At 41.1% G+C, this 21,020-nt stretch overlaps 1 protein-coding gene across 3 annotated transcripts in view; it reads left to right on the top strand.

The window, feature by feature from the left end:
* Positions 1 to 18,646, top strand: part of JMJD1C (jumonji domain containing 1C) — a 145,579-nt gene extending 126,933 nt beyond the window's left edge. For all 3 annotated transcript variants that reach the window (XM_048943742.1, XM_048943744.1, XM_048943743.1), the window contains 15 exons: positions 1,145 to 1,359; positions 1,963 to 2,115; positions 4,747 to 4,836; positions 6,200 to 6,327; positions 6,488 to 6,701; positions 7,147 to 7,361; positions 7,848 to 8,126; positions 8,526 to 8,694; positions 9,117 to 9,207; positions 9,302 to 9,432; positions 10,201 to 10,323; positions 11,364 to 11,503; positions 12,821 to 12,997; positions 17,756 to 17,887; positions 18,231 to 18,646. In XM_048943742.1, coding sequence (XP_048799699.1) covers positions 1,145 to 1,359; positions 1,963 to 2,115; positions 4,747 to 4,836; positions 6,200 to 6,327; positions 6,488 to 6,701; positions 7,147 to 7,361; positions 7,848 to 8,126; positions 8,526 to 8,694; positions 9,117 to 9,207; positions 9,302 to 9,432; positions 10,201 to 10,323; positions 11,364 to 11,503; positions 12,821 to 12,997; positions 17,756 to 17,887; positions 18,231 to 18,320 — 2,347 coding nt within the window. In that variant the 3' untranslated portion in view covers positions 18,321 to 18,646. The remainder of the gene's footprint in view (positions 1 to 1,144; positions 1,360 to 1,962; positions 2,116 to 4,746; positions 4,837 to 6,199; positions 6,328 to 6,487; positions 6,702 to 7,146; positions 7,362 to 7,847; positions 8,127 to 8,525; positions 8,695 to 9,116; positions 9,208 to 9,301; positions 9,433 to 10,200; positions 10,324 to 11,363; positions 11,504 to 12,820; positions 12,998 to 17,755; positions 17,888 to 18,230) is intronic.
* Positions 18,647 to 21,020: the final 2,374 nt, after the last annotated feature.

Raw genomic sequence — 21,020 nt, 5'->3', positions numbered from 1 at the left:
CTGAACAGCATTAATTCGGATGTGGGCTCTGCTGGTGATATAGATCCAGCGTGTGTTGGAAAGGACATTGCTGTTCCCCAGATGGAGTTTTAACTTTTTGGAACAAAGCTGTAGTTAGAAAAGTCAGTAGTCCTGAAAGGGTTTGTTTTAAGGTTGCACTCAGAATACATTGGCATATTTGCCTCCCTGTGTGGCAGTGATAGATTGTGAGCTGCTTCTCCTGCATGAAAGAGACAACATCGGTAATAAAACTCTGCCAACGTTTTCAAATGCTGTCATGGAACGTAAAGTACAAATGTTTTGAATTTAATGTGGTATATTTTACAGCTTTTTAATTATTTTCATTGTTTAGATAGTGGGAACCAAATTGTAAATGAGGCTTCCTCTGCTGTTGGTAGTCATTATTGTAACTGAATACTCATCTTTTCTTCTATGCACATCTGAATATCGTGTTTTTTGTTCTTCTGAATTTGGGACTGTTTTACTGACATTGCTATGTTATTCCTTGAGTATTATAATAATCATACATGTTTGTTGTATTATGTGAGATAGAGTAACTGACTGCTTAAAATAAGCTAAATATAGGCATGGCTAGTCGGGTGGTGTTGAATAGGATCACAGGAAAACCTTTTGTTATTTTAATGGTGGGAAATTAGCTGACACGAAAATGTCATCTTATATTGGTGATTTTTCCTTCCTTGATAGGCTTCGGTGTGGTGTTCTGACTCTTGTTTTCTGAGGTTGAGAGCAGTAGGATTGGAAGTGCTGTAAAATAGAGTCACTGAGTGATTGCTGTCCTAGATGCTGTAAAAACTAAAGGCGAGGTGTGGGTGGACCCAAACTTTAGCGAAACAAAAAAGACAACTTTTCTGTCTGCCATTTTAAAGCAGTAATAAATGTTACAGAGAGAGAATGAATAGTGAACTGAATCCAGTATGTGGTCTGCCTGAAAAGTTTCATATCTCCTTGCTGTTCATTTTAAAACCATTTTTTGTGGCAAAATTCATTTTTTAAAGTGGGAAATATGACAGAATGGTAAAACAGAGAATGTTTACTTGTTTTAAGACATAAGGTAAAGTAGTAAGTAAAGTGAGCCACAGAATGTAATGACGCATGCAGTTAAACTGTTTGTTTTCATTTGTAGGTTATCTTTTAGTAAAAATGGAGTGGTTAGGATAGATGGTTTCTCCTCTCCTGATCAGTATGATGATGAGGCACTGAGTTTATGGACACATGAAAACTATGAAGATGATGAACTGGACCTGGAAACTTGTAAATATATTTTAGATATCATAGGGGACAAGTTTTGTCAGTTGGTAACATCCGAGAAAACAGCCATGTCCTGGGTGAAAAAAGACGGTAAGGGACTCTCAGATTCTTTGTTCTCTGTGTTCTGCAGTTTTATTGAAGCATTTGCACTTGCTGTGATGTTCTGCCTCCTTCTGAGCACTTGCTTTCTATGGGGGTACTGGGGACGGGTCAGGAGCCTTCCTCAGCGGGCTGTGGAGCTGCAGGGAGTTCCCTCCTGGTGCCCAGGGCAGGCACCTGCCTTAGCATCCGCCTTGCCAGCTCGGCTGTCTTGAGATTAAATGTATCCTGTAGGCAACAAGGTGAAAACCCAGCTTTCATTTCTTGGGAGTTAAGAGTATGTTTTAAAGAAGTCCTTCATCATACTTGCAGTGCACATATGATGAGAGGGAATATTCTTTCTGTATTGTTTTAGTCTTTGGTTTTGAATGCTTTAACCTCTTTGTAGTGTCTTGACACAAGCATTGGTGGGGATGTCGTGTGATGCAGCTAAGGGAATAAACGTTGGTGGCCTATTTATGAAGGATCACTTTCCTTCTCCACGCCTGGTTGCGTCTGAGGGGAAAATCACAAATGCTTCATTTATTAAGACCATTCATTCTGTGCTTTGCATTTAAATTTCCGTCCTTTTATTCTGCTTATTTTGTATTTCAGCCAAAATTGCATGGAAGAGAGCAGTGAGAGGAGTCCGTGAGATGTGTGATGCATGTGAAGCCACATTATTTAACATTCACTGGGTCTGCCAAAAATGTGGATTTGTGGTCTGCCTAGATTGTTACAAGGCGAAGGAAAGAAAAAGTTCTAGAGGTCAGTTCTTTGTGAACCGGAGTGTTGTATATGCTGTTTGTTCTCATTTGTTACAAAGCTGCTGATCCATTAAGTGTAACTGACTTTCTGTAAAACATGAAGTTAGTACTTCTGTGTTTTGGTGTCTGTTAATTTCTCCTGTTTTTTTCTTTTTTGGTAAGTAAACATAGAATCATTCAGAAGGCAACTGATGAGGGGCTGCTTTAGGTCTTTATCCACTTTTCCTTTGTCTTGTGAGCATCACCTTGGATATTGCTTGTGCCTGCCCTTCAGGGATGAATCTGGTTCTTCAGCTGCAGAACTCTCTTACCTCCTGTTCTATGATAGCTCCCTGCTGTTAGGGCTTGGTGTCAATGCTTTCTGGAGTTTTCTCTTCAGAAGTACATGGATTGTCATACTGACTTAGCCTACTTTCTTATAACTGAAAAAGCAAGACAGGAAAAAATAGTTCACCGCGTATTTAAAGTGAGTATTAATGGAGGTTTTAAAATTCAGCAGCCTCCACATACTCAGTTTGATCTAATTCCTGTGCTTTAATGGAAACGTCCACCTTAATGCGTGGTAAGGTGTAACAGGACTGACCGATTTCTGAGCAACCCAACCTGATTGCAGCTGAGTTGGGGATGGTCTTGGAAGGTGGGTCTGGACATCAGCTCTCTGCCATGACGTGGCTGCTCAGGCTGGTTGTTTGGAAGGGCTGCCTTCCCTGGATGGCAGGCATTGTGCCCTGGCACAGTCCTGTGGTGAGACGCTGTGCCAGAAAAAGATTCAAGTATAATGCTGTTCTGAGAAGCATTTCCATGTTTGTCATAGCAACGTAATGTCACATATGTGAAACGTTAGTAAAATAGTGTGCAAGTATTAGATGGCAAATCTTTAGTAAATTTAGAGATTCTCATCTGCTTTGTCCTTGGCTGTCAGCAAGGAGCCTCCAACGCTGTGGTTCTAAGAAATGCTCTGAGATTGTCATCGAAGTTTCTGGGGAATGAACGCTGGTGTTTTCCAACACTGAGAACAGTCGTTAATGCTTGAAGTATGGGAAGCTGCTCCAGCAGCTCTTAACTGGCTTAAGGCTGCGTGTGCACATATGTGTGCATTTGTCTGGTGTGGCTTGGGATATACTCTGAATATTATTTACCCTAGTGGGAACATGCAATCAGAGGCTTTTTATAGCACGTGTTATCCAGCCAGGAAAATGTTAGTAAAACCTCTTCAAAGTTTAAAAAAACAGGGTACAGAAGCAGGCTTCAGTCTTTCAGCAGGGAAGCATTTCTCTTTGCTGTTCATCACAGCATTACACGCAGAAGCAGAAGTATATCCTCCCTCTCTGCAGCTTTACTTCTCATGATACTGCAGGGTTAGTGTAGACCTTTACTTTGGCAGCCTTTCAAAGCTGAGAACCACCCACCCTTCTCTGTATAATACCACTTTATATTACAGCATTTTTCCTGGAACTGATAGTTGTTTTTACAGTTGCTAAATGTAATGGAGAATACACTGGTTTCCCACTGCTTCAGCAGGAATGTTAGAGGTTCAAGTGTTCAATATTTAAGTATCTATCAATGACTTTTCTTATTACTTTAGAACATGAATGATTGTGTGTCTGTTTTCACCTTCGTACGGTTCCTGGCACCCTCAAGTGGAGTGCCACGTTATGGCATTCTGGTGATAAAATACGTTAGCTGGATACATGTGGCTGTGGTTTGGATTTATATTCATGTTCAGTTTTATATTTCAATGCGTTACAAGTTGCAGAAACAAGAAAATAGCTAACGGATGGAATGCTTGTGTGCAAGGAACATCTGGTAGGCTCTGTACATTACAGTGCAAAAAATAATGCTCTGAGTATGCTAAATGCATCTTCTGGTGTATTCAGCTTGTGCTGCTAATTACAAAAAGCAGAGCAAACTGGTGAAAAGTTTTGAAGCGTCTCTGAGAAGTAGTGGTTCTGTGGGTGGGATGTAAGGCTGGCAATGGAGAGAGAAACTGTGTTTCTTTTGCGGCCCAAAATCCCGTAGCAGATTGGTGACCTGCTGCCTGGCCAGACATTTCTCACTCTCATTCTTTCTCTCTTGTCTTTACGCTGCACCTTTTTTCTGGCTGGGACAGAGCATCTCTCTCTCACTGGCTCATCCCTCCCTACTGCCCCAGATGATTTTCAACCAGCACATACAGGATGTGGTTTTATGGTTGCTTTAATCTGACAGAAATCTGTGATGCAACTTCCCTCTCCTTTATGCCACCAGTAACTTTGATGTGGCAGTGTGTTTGCCCGAATCAGAACTTACTCACCTGTCAGTTGATCTTTCTGGCTTGGTTGGCCCTCTCTGAGTCGCTGCCTTACAGTTGGCTGCTCCCTACATATAAAGTGGGTGTACTTTGAGGCTCTGAAGTTGTTGATGAGGGTCTGTGTTACTAACCTGGCTACTTCAGATTTCAGTAGTACTGTAAAACTGCTTGTTCTTTTCCTTATTTTGAGAAGATGTTGAATGCAAATATCTGTCACACAGAATACCAGTGCAAAAGGCTTTTACAGTGTGTATAGAACAGTGTTTCTAGATAAAAACAATCAGAATACATTATCTCTGTGTATCATTTAAGCAAAGTAAAACAGTTGGGATTGCTTTACAGATAAGGAACTGTACGCCTGGATGAAGTGTGTGAAGGGCCAGCCTCATGATCACAAGCACCTGATGCCAACACAGATTATCCCAGGCTCTGGTAAGGCCACCTGTAAACAAGCAGGATGGTGTTTTTTTTTCTCAGATCCTTCTGTGAAGACAGACCAGAATGGTTTCTTGAAAATTCCCGTTTTCCATTTAGAAACCTGCCAGCCGTGTCAAATCTTTGCAGGAAGGCAAGTGATTCTGGTCTGCTGAAAGTGGTGATGAGAGGAGGAGGTGTAGGCTGACAGGTTTCTGAAGAGGTTTGGGGGGACAGGCAGTGAGGGCACTCAGGGCATTTGCTGAGGCTGGTTGGTACCTTTCCAAAGCAGAATAAAGCAGCCAGAATGTGCTAGTAAATCTTAACTTCAGTGTTAAAAGAAAGTTTCAGAACAGTGCCAACAAAGAGCATTATGTGGCACCAATTCTTCAGAGCTTTGTTTCTCACTATTCATTTATCTCTGTGCAGTTTGTTTTTATACTTTTATACTGTGCAGTTTGGTTTTTTTTTTGTCTCTCCTTGCCCCTGAAGAAGAAATAAAAGATTCACAGTTCTGGCTGGACGTCTGCTTGAGCATCATCAGGCAGAAAGCAGTGAGGGAGCTTGTGATTAATGAAAAACTGGCAGTAATTCTAAAACAAGTTTCATGCAGAAGTGTGGTTAGATGCGGTCATTGCACAACTGTCTCTGTGATCTTCAGTAGCACTGATACAGAGCAAGGAGATGAAAACCCAAATGTACCTTTAAGCGTGTTAAATAAATTGCCAAGTTATTTTAAGCTGGAAATACAGGCACAGTTGTTTTTTTTAATTGTTGCATGTTAGTTCAGGTAAAAATAAAGGTTGGTTGGATTCTATAATGTATTCAGATTGTGTCATTCCCCAGAACAGGTTCTGTTCTGAAACTGGCTTTAATTTTAAATTGTGAATGAACCGCTCATCTGGCACAGTGAAGCCTGCCTGCGTGCCCTCTGCTTTTTTGTTCTGTGCATATGTGTTACCAAACAGACTTACAGTACATGATCACATCCTAATTTTTTTTTGTCCAGACATGGCTCACTTCAGTCTGTAGTTGGGCAGTTTTATTGAATGAAGCAGCGATGTGCCTGCTGACCAGTGCTGGGTGACTGACTGGCCTGCTCTGAGCCATGTGAGGGGAATACGGAGGGGAGTTCAAAATACACAAGAGAGTGGAATGCACTTACTTAGTTAAAGGTCTCGTCTCTTCCAGTGTGACTTTCATGGTAGATTGGACGGTCCTTATACAGTATTTTTGAGCGTTCAGCTATTAACAAAAAGATAAATGGAAGTTTTTAAAAGATATGCAGGTAGCATTTTCAACTCTGCAAGCGTGTGTACTATACAAAGGGCAGCAAAACAACTCACAAATGCTGATCATTTTCTTCTCAACTGTTTTCTAGTTTTGACAGATCTTCTGGATGCTATGCACAATATTAGAGACAAATTTGAAATAAAATCCCACTGTCAGTGTACTAGCAAGCAAAGCATGCAAGCTGGCAAGCTCCCAGCAATGAACGGTGTGTCTCAGGTGAGTCTAAAATGTGTGTGCATGCACAGCAGTCTGTCTGGTACATGTGGATTTTTACATCTGGGCGGTGTCAGTGATTTGCATACGCAGTGGTTAGGTGCTGTCGTTGTCTTCTATATGCGTTAAAGCAAAGTTATACACTTAAATTTGTTCTTTACAGGTTTTGCAGAATGTCCTTAATCACAGTAATAAAATTTCTCTGTGCATGCCTGAGTCTCAGCAGCAGAATACCCCTCCGAAGTCTGAGACAAACGGCAATGCAAGTCCGAGGAGCGATGTCAGCACAGACAGCAAGCTAACGCCGCCCGAATCCCAGTCACCGCTGCATTGGTTAGCTGATCTGGCAGAGCAGAAAGCCAGAGAAGAAAAGAAAGGTACGGGTTTCATGTTGTCTTACCACATGCATGATTTTGAGGCACCAGGAATAAGTAATTCAATTCATTAGGAATAGTTCACTCTATTTCTTGATTAGCAAGAAGAAAAGATGATACTGTTTTTCTCCATAATTTTAATCTAGAAGCTTTCTCCCACTGGTATCAAAATCAATTGCCAGAAAAACTGCTAGCAGAATGCATGTGTAATGGGGCAGTATTTCCAGCCAGAGCATCTTTCATTTGTGACAGATACTCAGCTGTGTGTCCGAGGTGCTGAGGAAGGCGTTTTCATGGTTGCAGTGTTTGTGCTTTGGAGGATCGAGTTCATTCCCTGTTGCATTTTCTGGTGCTCTAGTGCTACAGCATTTTAACCACCACTATAAAATGCAGCATAACGGTGTCTGCATGCAGCAGTGTAAACTCCCAGTGATTATTTTTGTTTTAGAAAACAAAGAGTGTCCTTCCGGAAAACATTCGAAGGAGGAGAAAGACCAGGACAGTTTGGAGTCCCAAAACTGTAAAAGCTCCCCTACTGCATCTCAGAACAATGAGCAGGGCTCAACCTTACGAGATCTGTTAACAACAACAGCAGGCAAACTGCGCCTGGGTTCTACAGATGCTGGTATTGCTTTTGCTCCGGTTTACTCTACGGGAACAGCAGTAAGTGCATGGGTTTTCCTTTGGGGTTTGAAAATCTGCAATATTTGTTCTGGTATATTGTAATTCCAGCAGTCTGATAGGTGTATTGCTTTAGATAGTAATTTGTAATTAAAAATTTAGTACAGATTTCCTGAATGAGCTGATATTTATGCGTATATAAATGTGTGCACACATATTTACTTGAATGTAATGTGTGTGTATATATAGATGCAGATAATTGGTACATGCTGAAGAAAATGTTTATGAAGTTAGATAAAACATTTACTTGGCAAAAGAAAGGGAGATTATGATAGTTTGAGTTTTGTTTTACCTGTGTATTCCTAACCTGTTCCAGGTAAGAATGTTTGCAACTTCCCACAAAGGAAGTAGATAGCTGTAAGCTTTTCAGTGATAATGAAATGTTGTCATTCTGCTGCGGGGGGGAAAGTGTCACAATTCTATTTGTTTTCACATTTTTAAAACTCACTTCTGTTTGTTTTCTAATAGAGTAGCAAGAGTGGAAGGACTATGCCAAACATTCTTGATGATATCATTGCTTCAGTGGTAGAAAACAAGATTCCGCCAAATAGAGCACCAAAGATGAATGTAAAATCTGAAGTAAAAGATGAGCCAAAGGAAGACAGAAAATGTATTCAGGATGATGGCAATAAGTTGTACAGTGATATTCAGTATTCTTGGATCTGTGATAAACATGTTTTGTGGCTCAGAGACCATAAAAACAGCAACAACTGGAAGCTCTTCAAAGAGTGCTGGAAACAAGGGAGGGTAGGTATCGGGCAGTTCTGCCTGTAAGATGACCTCGGTATGAAGTCTGGTGAAGGAGTTATGTTACAGCACAAAGTTTGCTTGTCTCCGTGTTTGAAAGTGGGGTGTTATCACATTTTAGTACAGTGGGCAAAAGTTAGTCAGCTATTATGCCAGGCATGTATCTTATGTAGTTCAAACTGAAATAAACTGCTAGTAATCAAGAAAGAATTACTGTTACAGAGATAAAACCATCAAAAATCTGTTTGATGCCTTGGGTATGGTTGGAAGTTTTGATAGCAGCTCAGTACAACCAGAGCCTTCAGTGCATCTTTCAGAAGCATTTGTATTACAGTTTAATTGAAGGATGTGTTTTCTCCAGAAAGGATAAGTACTTTTGTTCTTTTTTTCTCTACACAGCCTGTTCTAGTGTCTGGTATGCATAAGAAAATGAACTTCAGCCTGTGGAAAGCTGAGTCCATTAGTCTAGATTTTGGAAACCAGCAAGCTGATATCTTGAACTGCAAAGACAGTATTATTTCAAACACCAACGTCAAAGAGTTCTGGGATGGTTTTGAAGACGTTTCAAGTATGTTATTTTGAATATATTATTCCATAGACTCTAAACACAGTCAGCGTTAGAAACAGTTAGTAATGAACTTTATCGATCTTGAGGCTTTGAAGGAAATTTAATTTAAAAAGAAAGCTCTAGCTAATCTATTTAAAGGGAGTAAGTATAATGAAAGCTTGTGTTTTGTACCTTCGCAGAATTTGAGATACACTAACACACAATTTCCTAGGTTAGATCTTATTAAGAAAACAAACGGCATAACTGGTTCCTTACCTGGTTGAGTTTGTTTTGTGTTTTTTCTTGAATCTCTGACTTAATAATCCCCTCTTTTATGTGTGAAATCTTGCATAAGCAGGTTAATGTTACAAGCAATATTTTCATTGAATAAAGTAAAACACCTGCAGTATCCTCATTCTTAGTAATTCCTTTGTTACTTGCAGAACGGCAGAAAGTAAAAAATGGAGAAACAGCCCTACTGAAATTGAAAGATTGGCCTTCTGGTGAAGATTTCAAGGCTATGATGCCAGCAAGGTATTTGAGTTTAACATTCAGATATTCTAGTTTCTGTTGATTTTTATCTCTACATGTAAATGACACGAATTCGTAATTTTTTCCCTTTCTTCAGATATGAGGACTTACTGAAAAGTTTACCCTTGCCTGAATATTGTAGTCCAGAAGGGAAATTAAATTTGGCTTCTCATCTGCCAGGGTTTTTTGTCCGTCCAGATTTGGGACCCAGACTATGCAGTGCATATGGTGAGTGTGCCCTAGAAGTGTAGCAGTTAGCTCTTCCCTTATCATTACAGAATGTTGCTTCATATTGCTTGATAAAAATCTGAGCATGATTGGAGGATAATTACTGACTGAATGTTGAAGAAATCCTTTACTGACTCACTTACTAACAGTGCCTCATGTACATCAGAAACATGAGTTTATATTCTTCTGCCTTCTCATCTTCTCTTGTGCTGATTGTTAGTCTCCTAAAGCATGTAAATGGTTAGTGACTTTAACACAGAGATCTCATCTTCAGCAATTCCATATGAGAAAATACTTCATGAAGTATTAGTGTTTATAATCCCAGTCATAAACAAATGGCAAAACTTTTATCGTCATTTTTATCCATATTGTACACTGTGCACTCAAAAATCTGTTCAGAAAATTTTGTTTCCCTCAGACCTTTGCCAGCTGCCCCTTCTTTTGCAGACTTGTTCAGTTCTGTCCTACAAATCTGTCCTACAGATTGTTTTAACGGCACAAGAAAATAGTTGTGATTTATGAGGACTGTGATATTAAAAAAAAATCAGTATATCCTTTAAGATAGCAATCAAGGTGTGGATGTGAAGAACTGAACTGTGATAGTGATATGTAATGCTGCTGTAAGACTTTGTTTTCATGTCATTTTGAGTAAACATAATATATCTCTTAGAACTAAAATTTATTTATTTTTCTTTCGGGGGGTTTCCTATATATTCTTTCCTTTATATTGATCTTAATTTTACCTCAAATTTTTATCTTGTAACATAGGTGTGGCTGCTACTAAAGATCATGATATAGGAACTACAAATCTCCATATAGAAGTTTCGGATGTAGTGAACATCCTTGTTTATGTTGGCATAGCGAAAGGAAACGGAGTGCTTTCCAAGTCAGGTAAAGGCAGCTCATTGTAAGAGGTGTGAATAGGTGGAGTGATAAGTTGCTTTTTAAATTGACACTGCTGTTTTGAAGTGCCTGAAGCACTTGCCCAAATGTGGGAGATTCTTTGTCTCATGGAATATTTGTCCACAGATTAATTCTATCTAAAATACATTGCCATTTTTGAATTATGGAATTGTATTTGAAAGTCTTCAGACTTGTATTATTACTGTTGTTATTATTGGTACTGTGTGTAAGTGCTGTACCATTCCTGAGCTGGGGCTGTCAGGCCTAATGGAAGTGCAAGATAAAGGACGTTCTTAGAAACTGCTACTTCTAACACTTATGTCAGGGTGATGTATTTGCCAAATCCTCAGTGCTCCCTTTGAATGCACTGTTTGCCTATTCAATCTGGGCTGTGATGTCATTTTTCATCATTGGGGAGCTTAAATTAGTGTACGTCAGTCTTCTGTATGAGGTTCATTGCTTATGTGGAAGTCCTTCAATCACAGAAGTAGTTTTGTTTCCTCTCCTTACTCTGTTGTTTTCTGGTTCCATAATAGGCAAATGTGGGTTATGGGTCTGACTAACAGAAGTGCAGTCTAGGGTTTGCTGTCTTTTATTTGCCTTGTAAATGCCCGGAGCAAAACTTAGCACATGAGAAGTCTTGATTCTTGACTAGCTGTGCTGCTGAATGGTATTGAAGAAACAACCACTAACTGCAGAAAAAAAAACTTCTTATCTTCTGTCTTTCTGGTCCAAGCCATGCTTGTTTATTTCAGGGAGGAGAATATTTCAAGTAGGCAGATGTGTTTTGTAAAATTCAAGAGAGGTAAAAAAGAGTTGAAAGACTAAATGTAGGATTAAAGATAATTACAGCACGTGTGTTCTACTGACTTCCTGAGTACAAAAAAGGAAGAGAAAGGTCATCCGGGTGCTTTTGTTGTATTTGCCAAACTTTCATCTGCGTGGTCTCACACGAGAAGTTGGAAAAGATGTTTTGTTTCAGCTCTGCCACTGTTTCACTCCTCAAAAAATTTTTTGTCAAACCTTAGGAGTACTGAAGAAGTTTGAAGAAGAAGATTTGGATGACCTCTTAAGGAAGCGGTTGAAAGATTCAAGTGAATTACCTGGTGCTTTATGGCATATTTATGCTGGCAAAGATGCTGACAAGATCAGAGAATTTCTGCAAAAGGTTAGATTTACAGGAGAACATGGAGATTACTTTTAACTCTTTTCTAATGTGCTGCTTTTTCTTTTTCTTAATTTACTAGTGTTTTCATAGTAACCCTTTTCTGAAATAGTTGTTATCAGATGCTGGAATACTTGTGAACAGTCCCAATAAAAGCAAACCAGCCCCTACAGCCCAGCAGCTTACCAGTCTTCATAAGGACTAGCCTTCATTAGCTCAGACAAAGAACAACATTCCTCATCTCTTAGTGAAGAGGAAAGCAATGGGGATAATATACACAAGGGCAGAATTCTGCAACATTAGCTACTGTGCAGATCTTTATGCAGCATGTGATGAGCAAGTCAGAGCCAACTTAGAACCTCTCACGTTCTGTCTCAAAACGTAGGATGAATGTCTGCCACTGGCCTGCTGGCAGCAATCAGTGCTGTTACACAGAGATGCCATGTTGGAGGCAGTTTTCTGAGCCCTGCCTTGAGCATGTTTTTGTGTTCTAGAAGACAGTCTTGATGGATGACCTAAAAATACCAAAATATCACTGAAGCAGTTGGTCATGGGAGAAATCTACAAAAGAAGCTTTTTCTCTTCTACTGTGGCAGTAATTTGATGAGTTTTAGCTGCCTAAACTAAAGGGCTCTGTAAATGAGCTGGAGGCCAGTGTCTCTACTGCAAGTGGGGAACGTGTAAGAAATGTAGCAGAAAGATTCGCTTGGACTGTATGCCTGGGTTTCAGTCCCACGGGAGCTGTCCTCTGGTGACTTGAACATTTGCTCTTTGACACGATGAACTGTGGGAGAAAATGAGCACTAGTGAACAAAAACACAGCTAATTCCGGAGGCTATGAATTATACATCCAGTCTTTTCTGCTTATTCAAAAATGTGATGCTCATGAAGTAGATGATGGCCTTTCAGTTTGGCAAAGAGAGCTGGGAGTGGCTGTGGTGAACAGACTGGTGAATGCAATGGAATAGGTGGATAATGGATGTTATTTGTAGTTTCTTCTACCAGAGCAACTAAGGGACATCGTGAAACTCTGGGAGCAGCAGACTTAAAACAGAGGAGGCACTTCTAGTTATGATGGATGGATTGGATATGTCTTATTTTTTTTCTGTAGTCACTATGATTCATTAATTAGCAATTGATTGAGGTGATGCTTGTTCCCCTGTGTTGAACTTAATAAGAAATGGTTGTTGCAGTACCACTGTGTCAGGAAGTATTTTTATTTTTTTTAATGTCAATCATGAATGGTACTGTTTTTGTAGGTAACTTGCAAATGTTCAGCTTCTTTTAAAAGTCACTTTGAGATCTTCTCTGTACTTACAGATAGCAAAAGAGCAAGGCTTAGAAGTTTTACCAGAGCACGATCCAATTCGTGATCAGAGTTGGTATGTGAACAAAAAACTTCGCCAAAGACTTCTGGAGGAATACGGTGTAAAAACCTGTACGGTTATTCAGTTTCTTGGTGATGCTATTATTCTACCAGCAGGAGCCCTTCATCAGGTAAAGTACTCACGTTAGAAGACATGCAGGATTAAATAACATAAATATCATAAAATAATTCAGATTTTATTCTCTTACTGGCAGCTATTACTGCATAGGAATGCTCTATAAACTTTACCAGCTCGTACAGATAGCTGCTACTAGCAAAGAATTTCAGCACTTGATATGTAAACTGTTCGATTTTTCCTTCGGAATGAAAGAGTGTTCAGATTATTGGTAAACCCCCCTTTTCCACGTGTCATTTCATTTGCAAATTTTCTAAATAAACTGGTGCTAGTTAAGACAATGTTAGGTTAACTTCCATGACCTACCTTAGATTTACTTGGGCTAGGTAAACCCAAGGTTAACTTAGCCCTGGAGAGGCAGGGAAGGAACCCAAACAGAGGAATACGTGGATGTCAGGTGTCTTCTTGTTTTCTGCCTTCAGCCACAGGGGAACTGTGGAGAAAGCTTAGGTGTAATTAGCAAGGCGGTTCTGCAGCAGAATTTGGGTGATGATTTTCCACTGCACAGTAAGTTCCTTTGTACATAGAAGGTACATCAGTCAGCAGCAGCTGACTGCAGCAGCTTTACTTGCCATCAGAAAGAAGCAGCAGTTTAATTTTGGCAGCAGCTAGTCTGATCCTATTTGCAGTTCTGTAATAAGAAGTATTACCAATAGAGCACCTCTGGAGAAACAATATATGGATTTGTGTAGCAAGCTTTAGTCCTCAGCACATACATTTTCTTACTTTGCTATTTTTGTCACCAAAGAATTTTTCACCAGATGATTCTCTTTGGTTGTTCCTTCCCCTGTTAATTTTGTCCTGTTAAAACAGGAAGTGGTGCCTGCTCCATTGCTGCCTTCCTATCTGCCAAGCACCACAATTAGGTGGCTGACAGTCAAGGAGTGAGGAGCATCCTCATCCTACAGTAGGGGTTGTAAACCATCTTGCTGTTAATGGTTTATCAGTGATCTGCTCTTGGGTTCAAGCAAGGTCAGGCCTTTCTGAAGGCAATGCTGTTTGGTTGCTGATCTGCAGAGCAGCTTCCAGCCACCATCTCTTTGGAGCACAGAGGGAGCAGGGCTTGCTATGCTGATGCAATGTAGTTTTCTGTGCTTAAAAACTGAAAATAAGAAAATGACATAGCGGTGACTAATGTCAAGTCCCCAGTCTTATTGGCCTTGGAAAGCAAGAAGTCCCTTTCCCAGACTAGTTTCCTCTGTTGTCTTTCTCTTTAGGTGGGCTTCACGTGATGGTATGTTGTGGATTTGTTTGTGCCAAAGATGTGCCAGATGATCTGTGTGGATTTGTTTGTGCCAAAGAAAGTGAGAGAACCCAAATTATCAGATGTTGGGTTGCAGATTGCCTTTCCCCATGCTATGCTCCAGGGGCTGGTGATTTTAAGCCTTTACAGAAGGGTGAAGGAATGTCTGGCTTGTTGGTATTCTTAGCTTTGTTAGGCTGTAGTGATTTGTATTCCCAGAGTCAGTAGGATTTGTATTGTCTTCTCCATTAACCTTACTCTGATCTCTTGAAACAAGGGAGATCATCCCAGATACAAGACTGAAAGGGGAACCCACAGAGAATCATAAACATACAGAGAAAATTGTTTTATAAAGCACGAGGCATTTATATAAGGCACACAATACAAAACAAGACTGTTCCAGGCTTCACTGCAGTCTGTAGGTTTCAGAGCCAAAAATAAGACCACTGTTATCTTTATCTCCTTGGCTTCAAACTCCAGATTGCTTTTGAAGTGGTAATGCTCTAGCTTCTGGCACCAAGGAGTTAATAACATGGTGTTTTTAAAACCTTAGTGGGTGAAGCTGAGAACCTTTTCATCTTCAGTAAGTTCCTGCGAATCTGCCACGTAGGAGGAAATGAAAGCATCGTGTTCTTTCATGTACGTATATGCTGCTCTATATAAAGATGTATAAATACTGACCTTAGGGATCAGTACCAACACTTCACACATACAAAATGCATTTAAACACTTAAAAATAAGTCTGAACAAGAATATGTACCAGGTTAAGTTTACATGTTAAGCATTTCAGGTTTACATGTTAAGTGTTTTAGATTTACATGCACATAATGAATCTTTAATAGCTAAAACTGGGTAGCAGTTGATGGTAAATTTGGTGGTAAATTAACATTTTTATTTTTATTTGCTCATCTGCAATGTTGTGGAACAGAGGAAATGAGGCCAGTGCATGGAGGTAGAGAGCCCATTTGCCTGTGATCGCTGTGCGGTGTAGTCAGACACTTTCATCCTGGAACCAGTTGGGTTTCTTGTCTCATGTTTCTGACTGCTGCCCTAGAATTTTTCAGCTCGAATGTGGCAGAGGTTGTTCAGATTTTTTTGTTGTCTTTCCAGCTTCTGTGGATTTGCATCTGGCTTAATTTGTTGTTGGTATTTTATGGTAGCATAAACTGTTCCTTTTGCTTCCTTTAAAAACAAACCAAAAAGCAATAGCATTGGACTGGTCTCTGTATGGATATGTCCTTGAATATACCTTGAGTCTTGCTTGGTAGGTTTGTATCTTTCTTAGCTGTACCAATAGGGGATCTCTTTCTTTCTCCAGCGCTTGTGACAAGAAGCCCTCAGCTCTCTGGCAAGCATTCCTAGCTGAAACAATGGCTTTGTAGTTGTTCTTTTGAAAGATTCCACCCTTTCTGTGGCTCTGTACTGAGTCATCCTTTGTCACAGTCCTCCTCCAGGGATGCCTCTCTGGTCTTAGTTTCGTGATACCCAAATTTGCAAAATACTGTAGTGATAAATTGAAAGATAGCACTGCTTGAGTCAGTTTAGACTAAATGCAAAAAATGCTCATAGTAGAACAGGTTATTATAATGTTTTTTTTTATAGCTGCATTATCTTGATTTAACAGCAGGATTATACATTGTATAATAACCTGCTGCAGGTAGTACGACATCCTGGAGATGTTGCGATAAGCAGGGATGACAGGGCCTGGGGCTTGTGTGTGCAGAGCGTGAGCTGGGGGCTCTGCACGAGGACAGGATGGGGGCAGCTGAGAGCAGGTCAGCCCTAGTCCTGTGCTCCTGCCCCGCTGGTGCTCTGGGATGGCCGAGGGGATCCCATGGGCAGGGGGTGAAGCTGTTCTGTGAGCTCGGCAGGAACTGACAGCCATGGGAGTGTTGTCATCCTCACCCTGTGGGCCTCAGGGGAGTCGCTGCTAAACATACTTGTGTGTCATTCTCAGTCAGTATCCTAAGTGCATACAAGTAGAACTGCCTGTGGGCTGTCGGGGGCATTCCTCTGTTAGCAGGCAGGCAAGGTAAAATCTGCCTTCCCCTGAGATAAGGCACTGCCTGGGAAGAAGGCGTAAGGCACAGCAAAATGAGCGATGTAACAGCAGCAAATACTGTCAGTTCTGTGATGGAGGGAGACTGAATTAGTAACATCTTGTCTCAGTGAGTAGAAAGAGCTGGGTGGGATTTGCATGTGGAAAAAGCAAAACAGGGACGGGTATGGACTTGAAATGGGTGAGAAGCCTGCAAGGGAAGGGGGCTGGAGTCAGCCACCCGCTGTACAGCACAGAGGTTTCTCCTGCAGCTCTAGCAAGTTCCCTGAGCACCAATGGGGGCCTCTGGGGGCACCTCTGCAGCTCTTTCCTCACCTACGGCTTCTGCAAGTGGGAAGCTGAGGCCGTGTGGCATCCACAGAAGGGAACAGTTCACAATTCTGCTGTGGCTTTTTATGAGGTTGCAGAAACCTCACGTAATGCTGCTGTCAAGCTACGTCACTCTTCAGGATTTCACCTGCAAGCTGCCTTATAAACCAGGCATTGTTTTTGAAGAAGAACTTTAAAATGATGTCCTCAGCTGTGTAGGTCCCAAAGGTTCATTGAATATCAGGCATCACGGCAAAAACTTGGGGTTGTACATCAAAAACACCTTGATATTGCTAGACGTGGGTTTAAGATCCCTGGAGCTCTTATCAGTATGGAGCAGGGTTGGGACTGTTTGCTGCAGTAGCAGAGGCAGCCCTCCCAACACCTCAGAATTTGGTAATTTTGCAGAATTGAGCTTGCACAACTTGATGAGTGGCTGTTAGAATTTGGGGAGAGGAGAGTGCTGATGTGCTGAAGAAATGGTACAAGTTGTAGAGGTTTGGGGATGAAACGCTGTAGTATGTTTGTTGGAAGAAGGCAAACAGGAATTGACATCCAGGGCCCAACCAGGGAGTATGTTTTCCCGTCTCTTGCCTCTCCAGATGGGACCTGGTGGCAGCAGATGCTGTCTGTTTCTCTCCTAGGCATCTCATCTGTAAAAGCAGTGGTTAAAGGAAGAAGTGCTTTTTGCCCTTCTGGACGTGCCCTCTGTTCATGGCTTTTTTTTTCCTTTGAAATATACTGACTTGCACTTCCTTTCCAGCGAGCACAGCAAGTTCTGCCTGGCAGTTCAGGCACAGCCCCAGTGTGTGTGGGTACCTGAGGTGCTGGTCCAATGCCCAGTATGCTGCTCTGGACGCGGCCGTGCAGTGATGCTGGCAGCAGCAGAGGGGGGAATGGCACAGGAGGGAATGTAGAGCAAATGTCAGAGCCAGCTGTGGGAAGAAGCACCAGAGCAGAGGCAAATGTGCATTGTCCCAGGCGTAACTTTCACCAGAAGCCAGCTTGTTAAGTCTGAGTTAATTACTCTCTACATTAACAGCATAAAGGTGCTCTTTACTCTGAGAAGCATGTGGTCATAGAGTAGAATAGAGTAGAGTAGAAAGCACTAACAGTAGCCATCCTATTTTTATTTTGGATAGGTGCAAAATTTTCACAGCTGCGTTCAAGTAACCGAAGACTTTGTGTCTCCAGAACATCTTGTACAGTCGTTTCACCTAACACAGGAGCTGAGGCTGTCAAAGGAAGAAATCAATTATGATGATAAACTGCAGGTAGGAAATGACTCCTGCTCTGGGAGGTGAAGGCAGGGCGTGCTGGGGCTCATTGAGGTGCGGCACAGCCGTGGAGATCCCTCCTTGCTGCTGTTCACACAGAATAACAATGAGCAGCAGCGGCAGCGCCAGGGGGTGTAAAGGACTCTCCCTGGAGTTGCTGCTTTTATTTATTTATTTCACATGATGTTTTAGAATGTGGAAAAAGGTGTTTCCTTTTCCTCTCACTTGGTTCTTCAGCCTTCTTGTTTTTTTAGAAATCTACCCAGCTTAGTCCTAACTGCATTTACGTGTAGGATGTCCTGAGGAGCGGGTCTTACTAAACTGTCTGATGTTCTTGCAGGTTAAAAATATCTTGTATCATGCAGTTAAAGAAATGGTGAGAGCTTTGAAGATTCATGAAAGCGAAATGGAAGATATGGAAGAAAACTAAGCTCTCGCTGCTTTTTTGTGTTAATGGCAAAAAAAGGGGTTATTTTTTCTAATAGACGAACGGTATGCACACTAATTAAAGCTTCACAAACCATCAGTGCCAAGAAAATATAGTCATCTTATTGGTAATGACACTGCAACGGTAGAGCTTCATATCACAGCCACTGTGACTCTGTGTTAGACTTGCAAACAACAAAGCAGCGTTCTGCTGTCCTGTATTATAATGTACATGAAGTTTGTTAAATGTTAAAGATTTAAGATGATGTATTTATTTTTGGAAGAAAAAAAAAAAACAACACAAAATTCTATGCTATATTGTTGATCAAATGTAAATGTGACTTGTACAGTTTGCTAAAATAATTCTGATATTTTTCACTACATTGAGACAGTTACTGTGAGAGTAGGACACAAACACCAGCTATTGCCTGCATTTGGGATCTTGCTGAGTCCGCACAGCAGTCATGTCATAATCTGAAAATTACTGCCAAATAATTGTAAACTTTGTAAAATATAAAGTATATAAAGTAGATATTAAATACAGACACTTCAGTATTTTATTGAAGCTATTCAGTGTACAATTAAACGTTTTCAAAAGGTGTAATTTATTTAAAAATTGTCTCATTTTGGTAAAATTTATGTGAACTTTTAAAGCTAAATATTAAACTTAATATGCTATGTAAATATATACATATATACATTCAATGATGTATTTTTTTAAAACATTGGCTTGCTTTAATTTGTTAAAAGTGCAAGTGTTACACATGCTTTGTACATTGAAGTTGAAAGGGGTTTTACATTTTCCATTAAAAGGACTTTATCAGATGTTGTCTCGTGTTCATTTTTGTTTGTGGCATTGCTGTGACAGCCCGAGTTGTTCAGTCCCAGGAACTGCTGATGTGTCCACTGCGGTGAAACAGAACAGAGGCGTTCTGTGTGGCTGCTGTGCGCCCTTCTGCCCTCTCTGGGTTAGAAGCAAAACTGCCAAGGGAGCGCTGCAGCACAGCCCCGGGGCTGAGCCAAAAAGCGCCTCGGAACAGAACAACTCAGACATTGCTTACGTTCTGTTTTCAGTAATCCTGCACGTTATTTGGGTGAAGGGGGAAAGGAATTTTTAGAGGACATTGTTTTTAACAGCATCTTGGCTTTTTGCAGTCCAAGTAATAGAGCAAAGTGTTGGGTTTTTTTTAATTATATGTTTTTAATTAATAATGATGAATTTTCTTAGGCAGAATTCTGCAGAATCCTGGTTCTTTAGGTTGGTCTGAAAAGTTGGAATTGTACATCAACTCGTATCATGGTTTGAACTAGCTGAACATTCAGGTTCCTGTGTGAAATGCTGGAGGCAGCTGTATGCCACAGCAGGGCAATCAGTGTCCTGCTCCCAGTGCCAAGGAGTCTGACAGGATTGGGGCATACAAAAAGAAGTTGCATATGAATTACCTGAAGATAACTGAGATACAAGATGTGAGGGTCCACAAGTAAAGTTCCTTACTGAACTGGTTTGAACTTGTTTGAAGTTGTTAAGAGAAATATTGAGGGTAACAGTTGCAGCTGATTGCCTGGTTCACACACAGTGTGAACACCTTACCTCATGCTGTGTGTAGCACAGAACCGTACTGTTAGCTGCACTTGGAGTTCAGAATGTGCAAATGAGTAAATTTTTATCTCAAGTCTGAATGTTTTTTTTTCCTCGAGTTTTGGTGCAGTACTTTAAACATCTGTAAGATGTGTGAAGACCACTGAAATGTGCGTTCCTGCTGCAGAGCGTCAGGTCCCGTTCCCCCCCCTTATTTTTCCCACACAAAGAGCACTTGTTAGGGCACGGCCTGAGGGCTGTTGAATAGAATTGCTCATTTCTTTGGTTCCTGGCAGAAGGTGTCACGTCGCTGTCTGTCCTGGTAAAGCCTCGGGCTCCCTGCTCTGCTTTGAATCGTGCCAGGTGCTTCCCTGTCCCAAAGTGCTGTGCAGGGAGCACCCAGGCGCTTCTGGATGTCTGAGCGCTGGCCCCGAGGGAACTGAAGGCTGCCCTCATCCTGCACAGTTCTGACAGTGCCAGTCCTCATCTCTGCTCATGTCCAGTGAATCGCTGAGCAGTGGCTCATTCTGATTTCCAAGTGTCACTGCTCAAATTCTTTATGACCACCTGTTCCTCTTCCATGTCTGTTTGTGAATCTGTAAGTATGTGAGAGGTGTTAATCCATGAGAACATGTGGCTGAAACTGGTAAGAAACAGCAAGAATCCTCTCAGAGAGAAAGATCAGGGAGATGGACAGGTTTGAAGACAAAGATCTCACTTTGGAGAGATGGAATGGATGGGATCAAGCTTCAGTGCTGAGTGAAATACAGCACAGCCCCACCAGGGTTAGTAGATCTTTGCTGCTTTCTTAGCAAAGATAAGTTGATAAGATCAGAAAAAGCTTCAACTGCATAAATAGGACCTCTGTAGAGCCACCATAGTTTAACTCTCCATTTGATTTGCTTAGAAGAGTTTATGTGAAGTAAACTGATACAGTAGTTACGCTAGAAGTACGAAGACTTGTTGTTAATGAGTATATCTGATAGATTCGCACTGTAAAAACCTGATGTGTTTTGCACGTTATTTGCAATGTCCTGATAAACTGCCCGCAACAGTGACGGTGTTTCCCCATAACTAAAGGCAGGGAAGATGCCAGAGAACTGAACAAGGAAACATGGCACAAAC

This window comes from Lagopus muta, chromosome 5 (assembly GCF_023343835.1).
Source record: "Lagopus muta isolate bLagMut1 chromosome 5, bLagMut1 primary, whole genome shotgun sequence".
Lineage (NCBI taxonomy): Eukaryota > Metazoa > Chordata > Aves > Galliformes > Phasianidae > Lagopus > Lagopus muta.
This window is presented reverse-complemented; position numbering and strand designations above follow the sequence as displayed.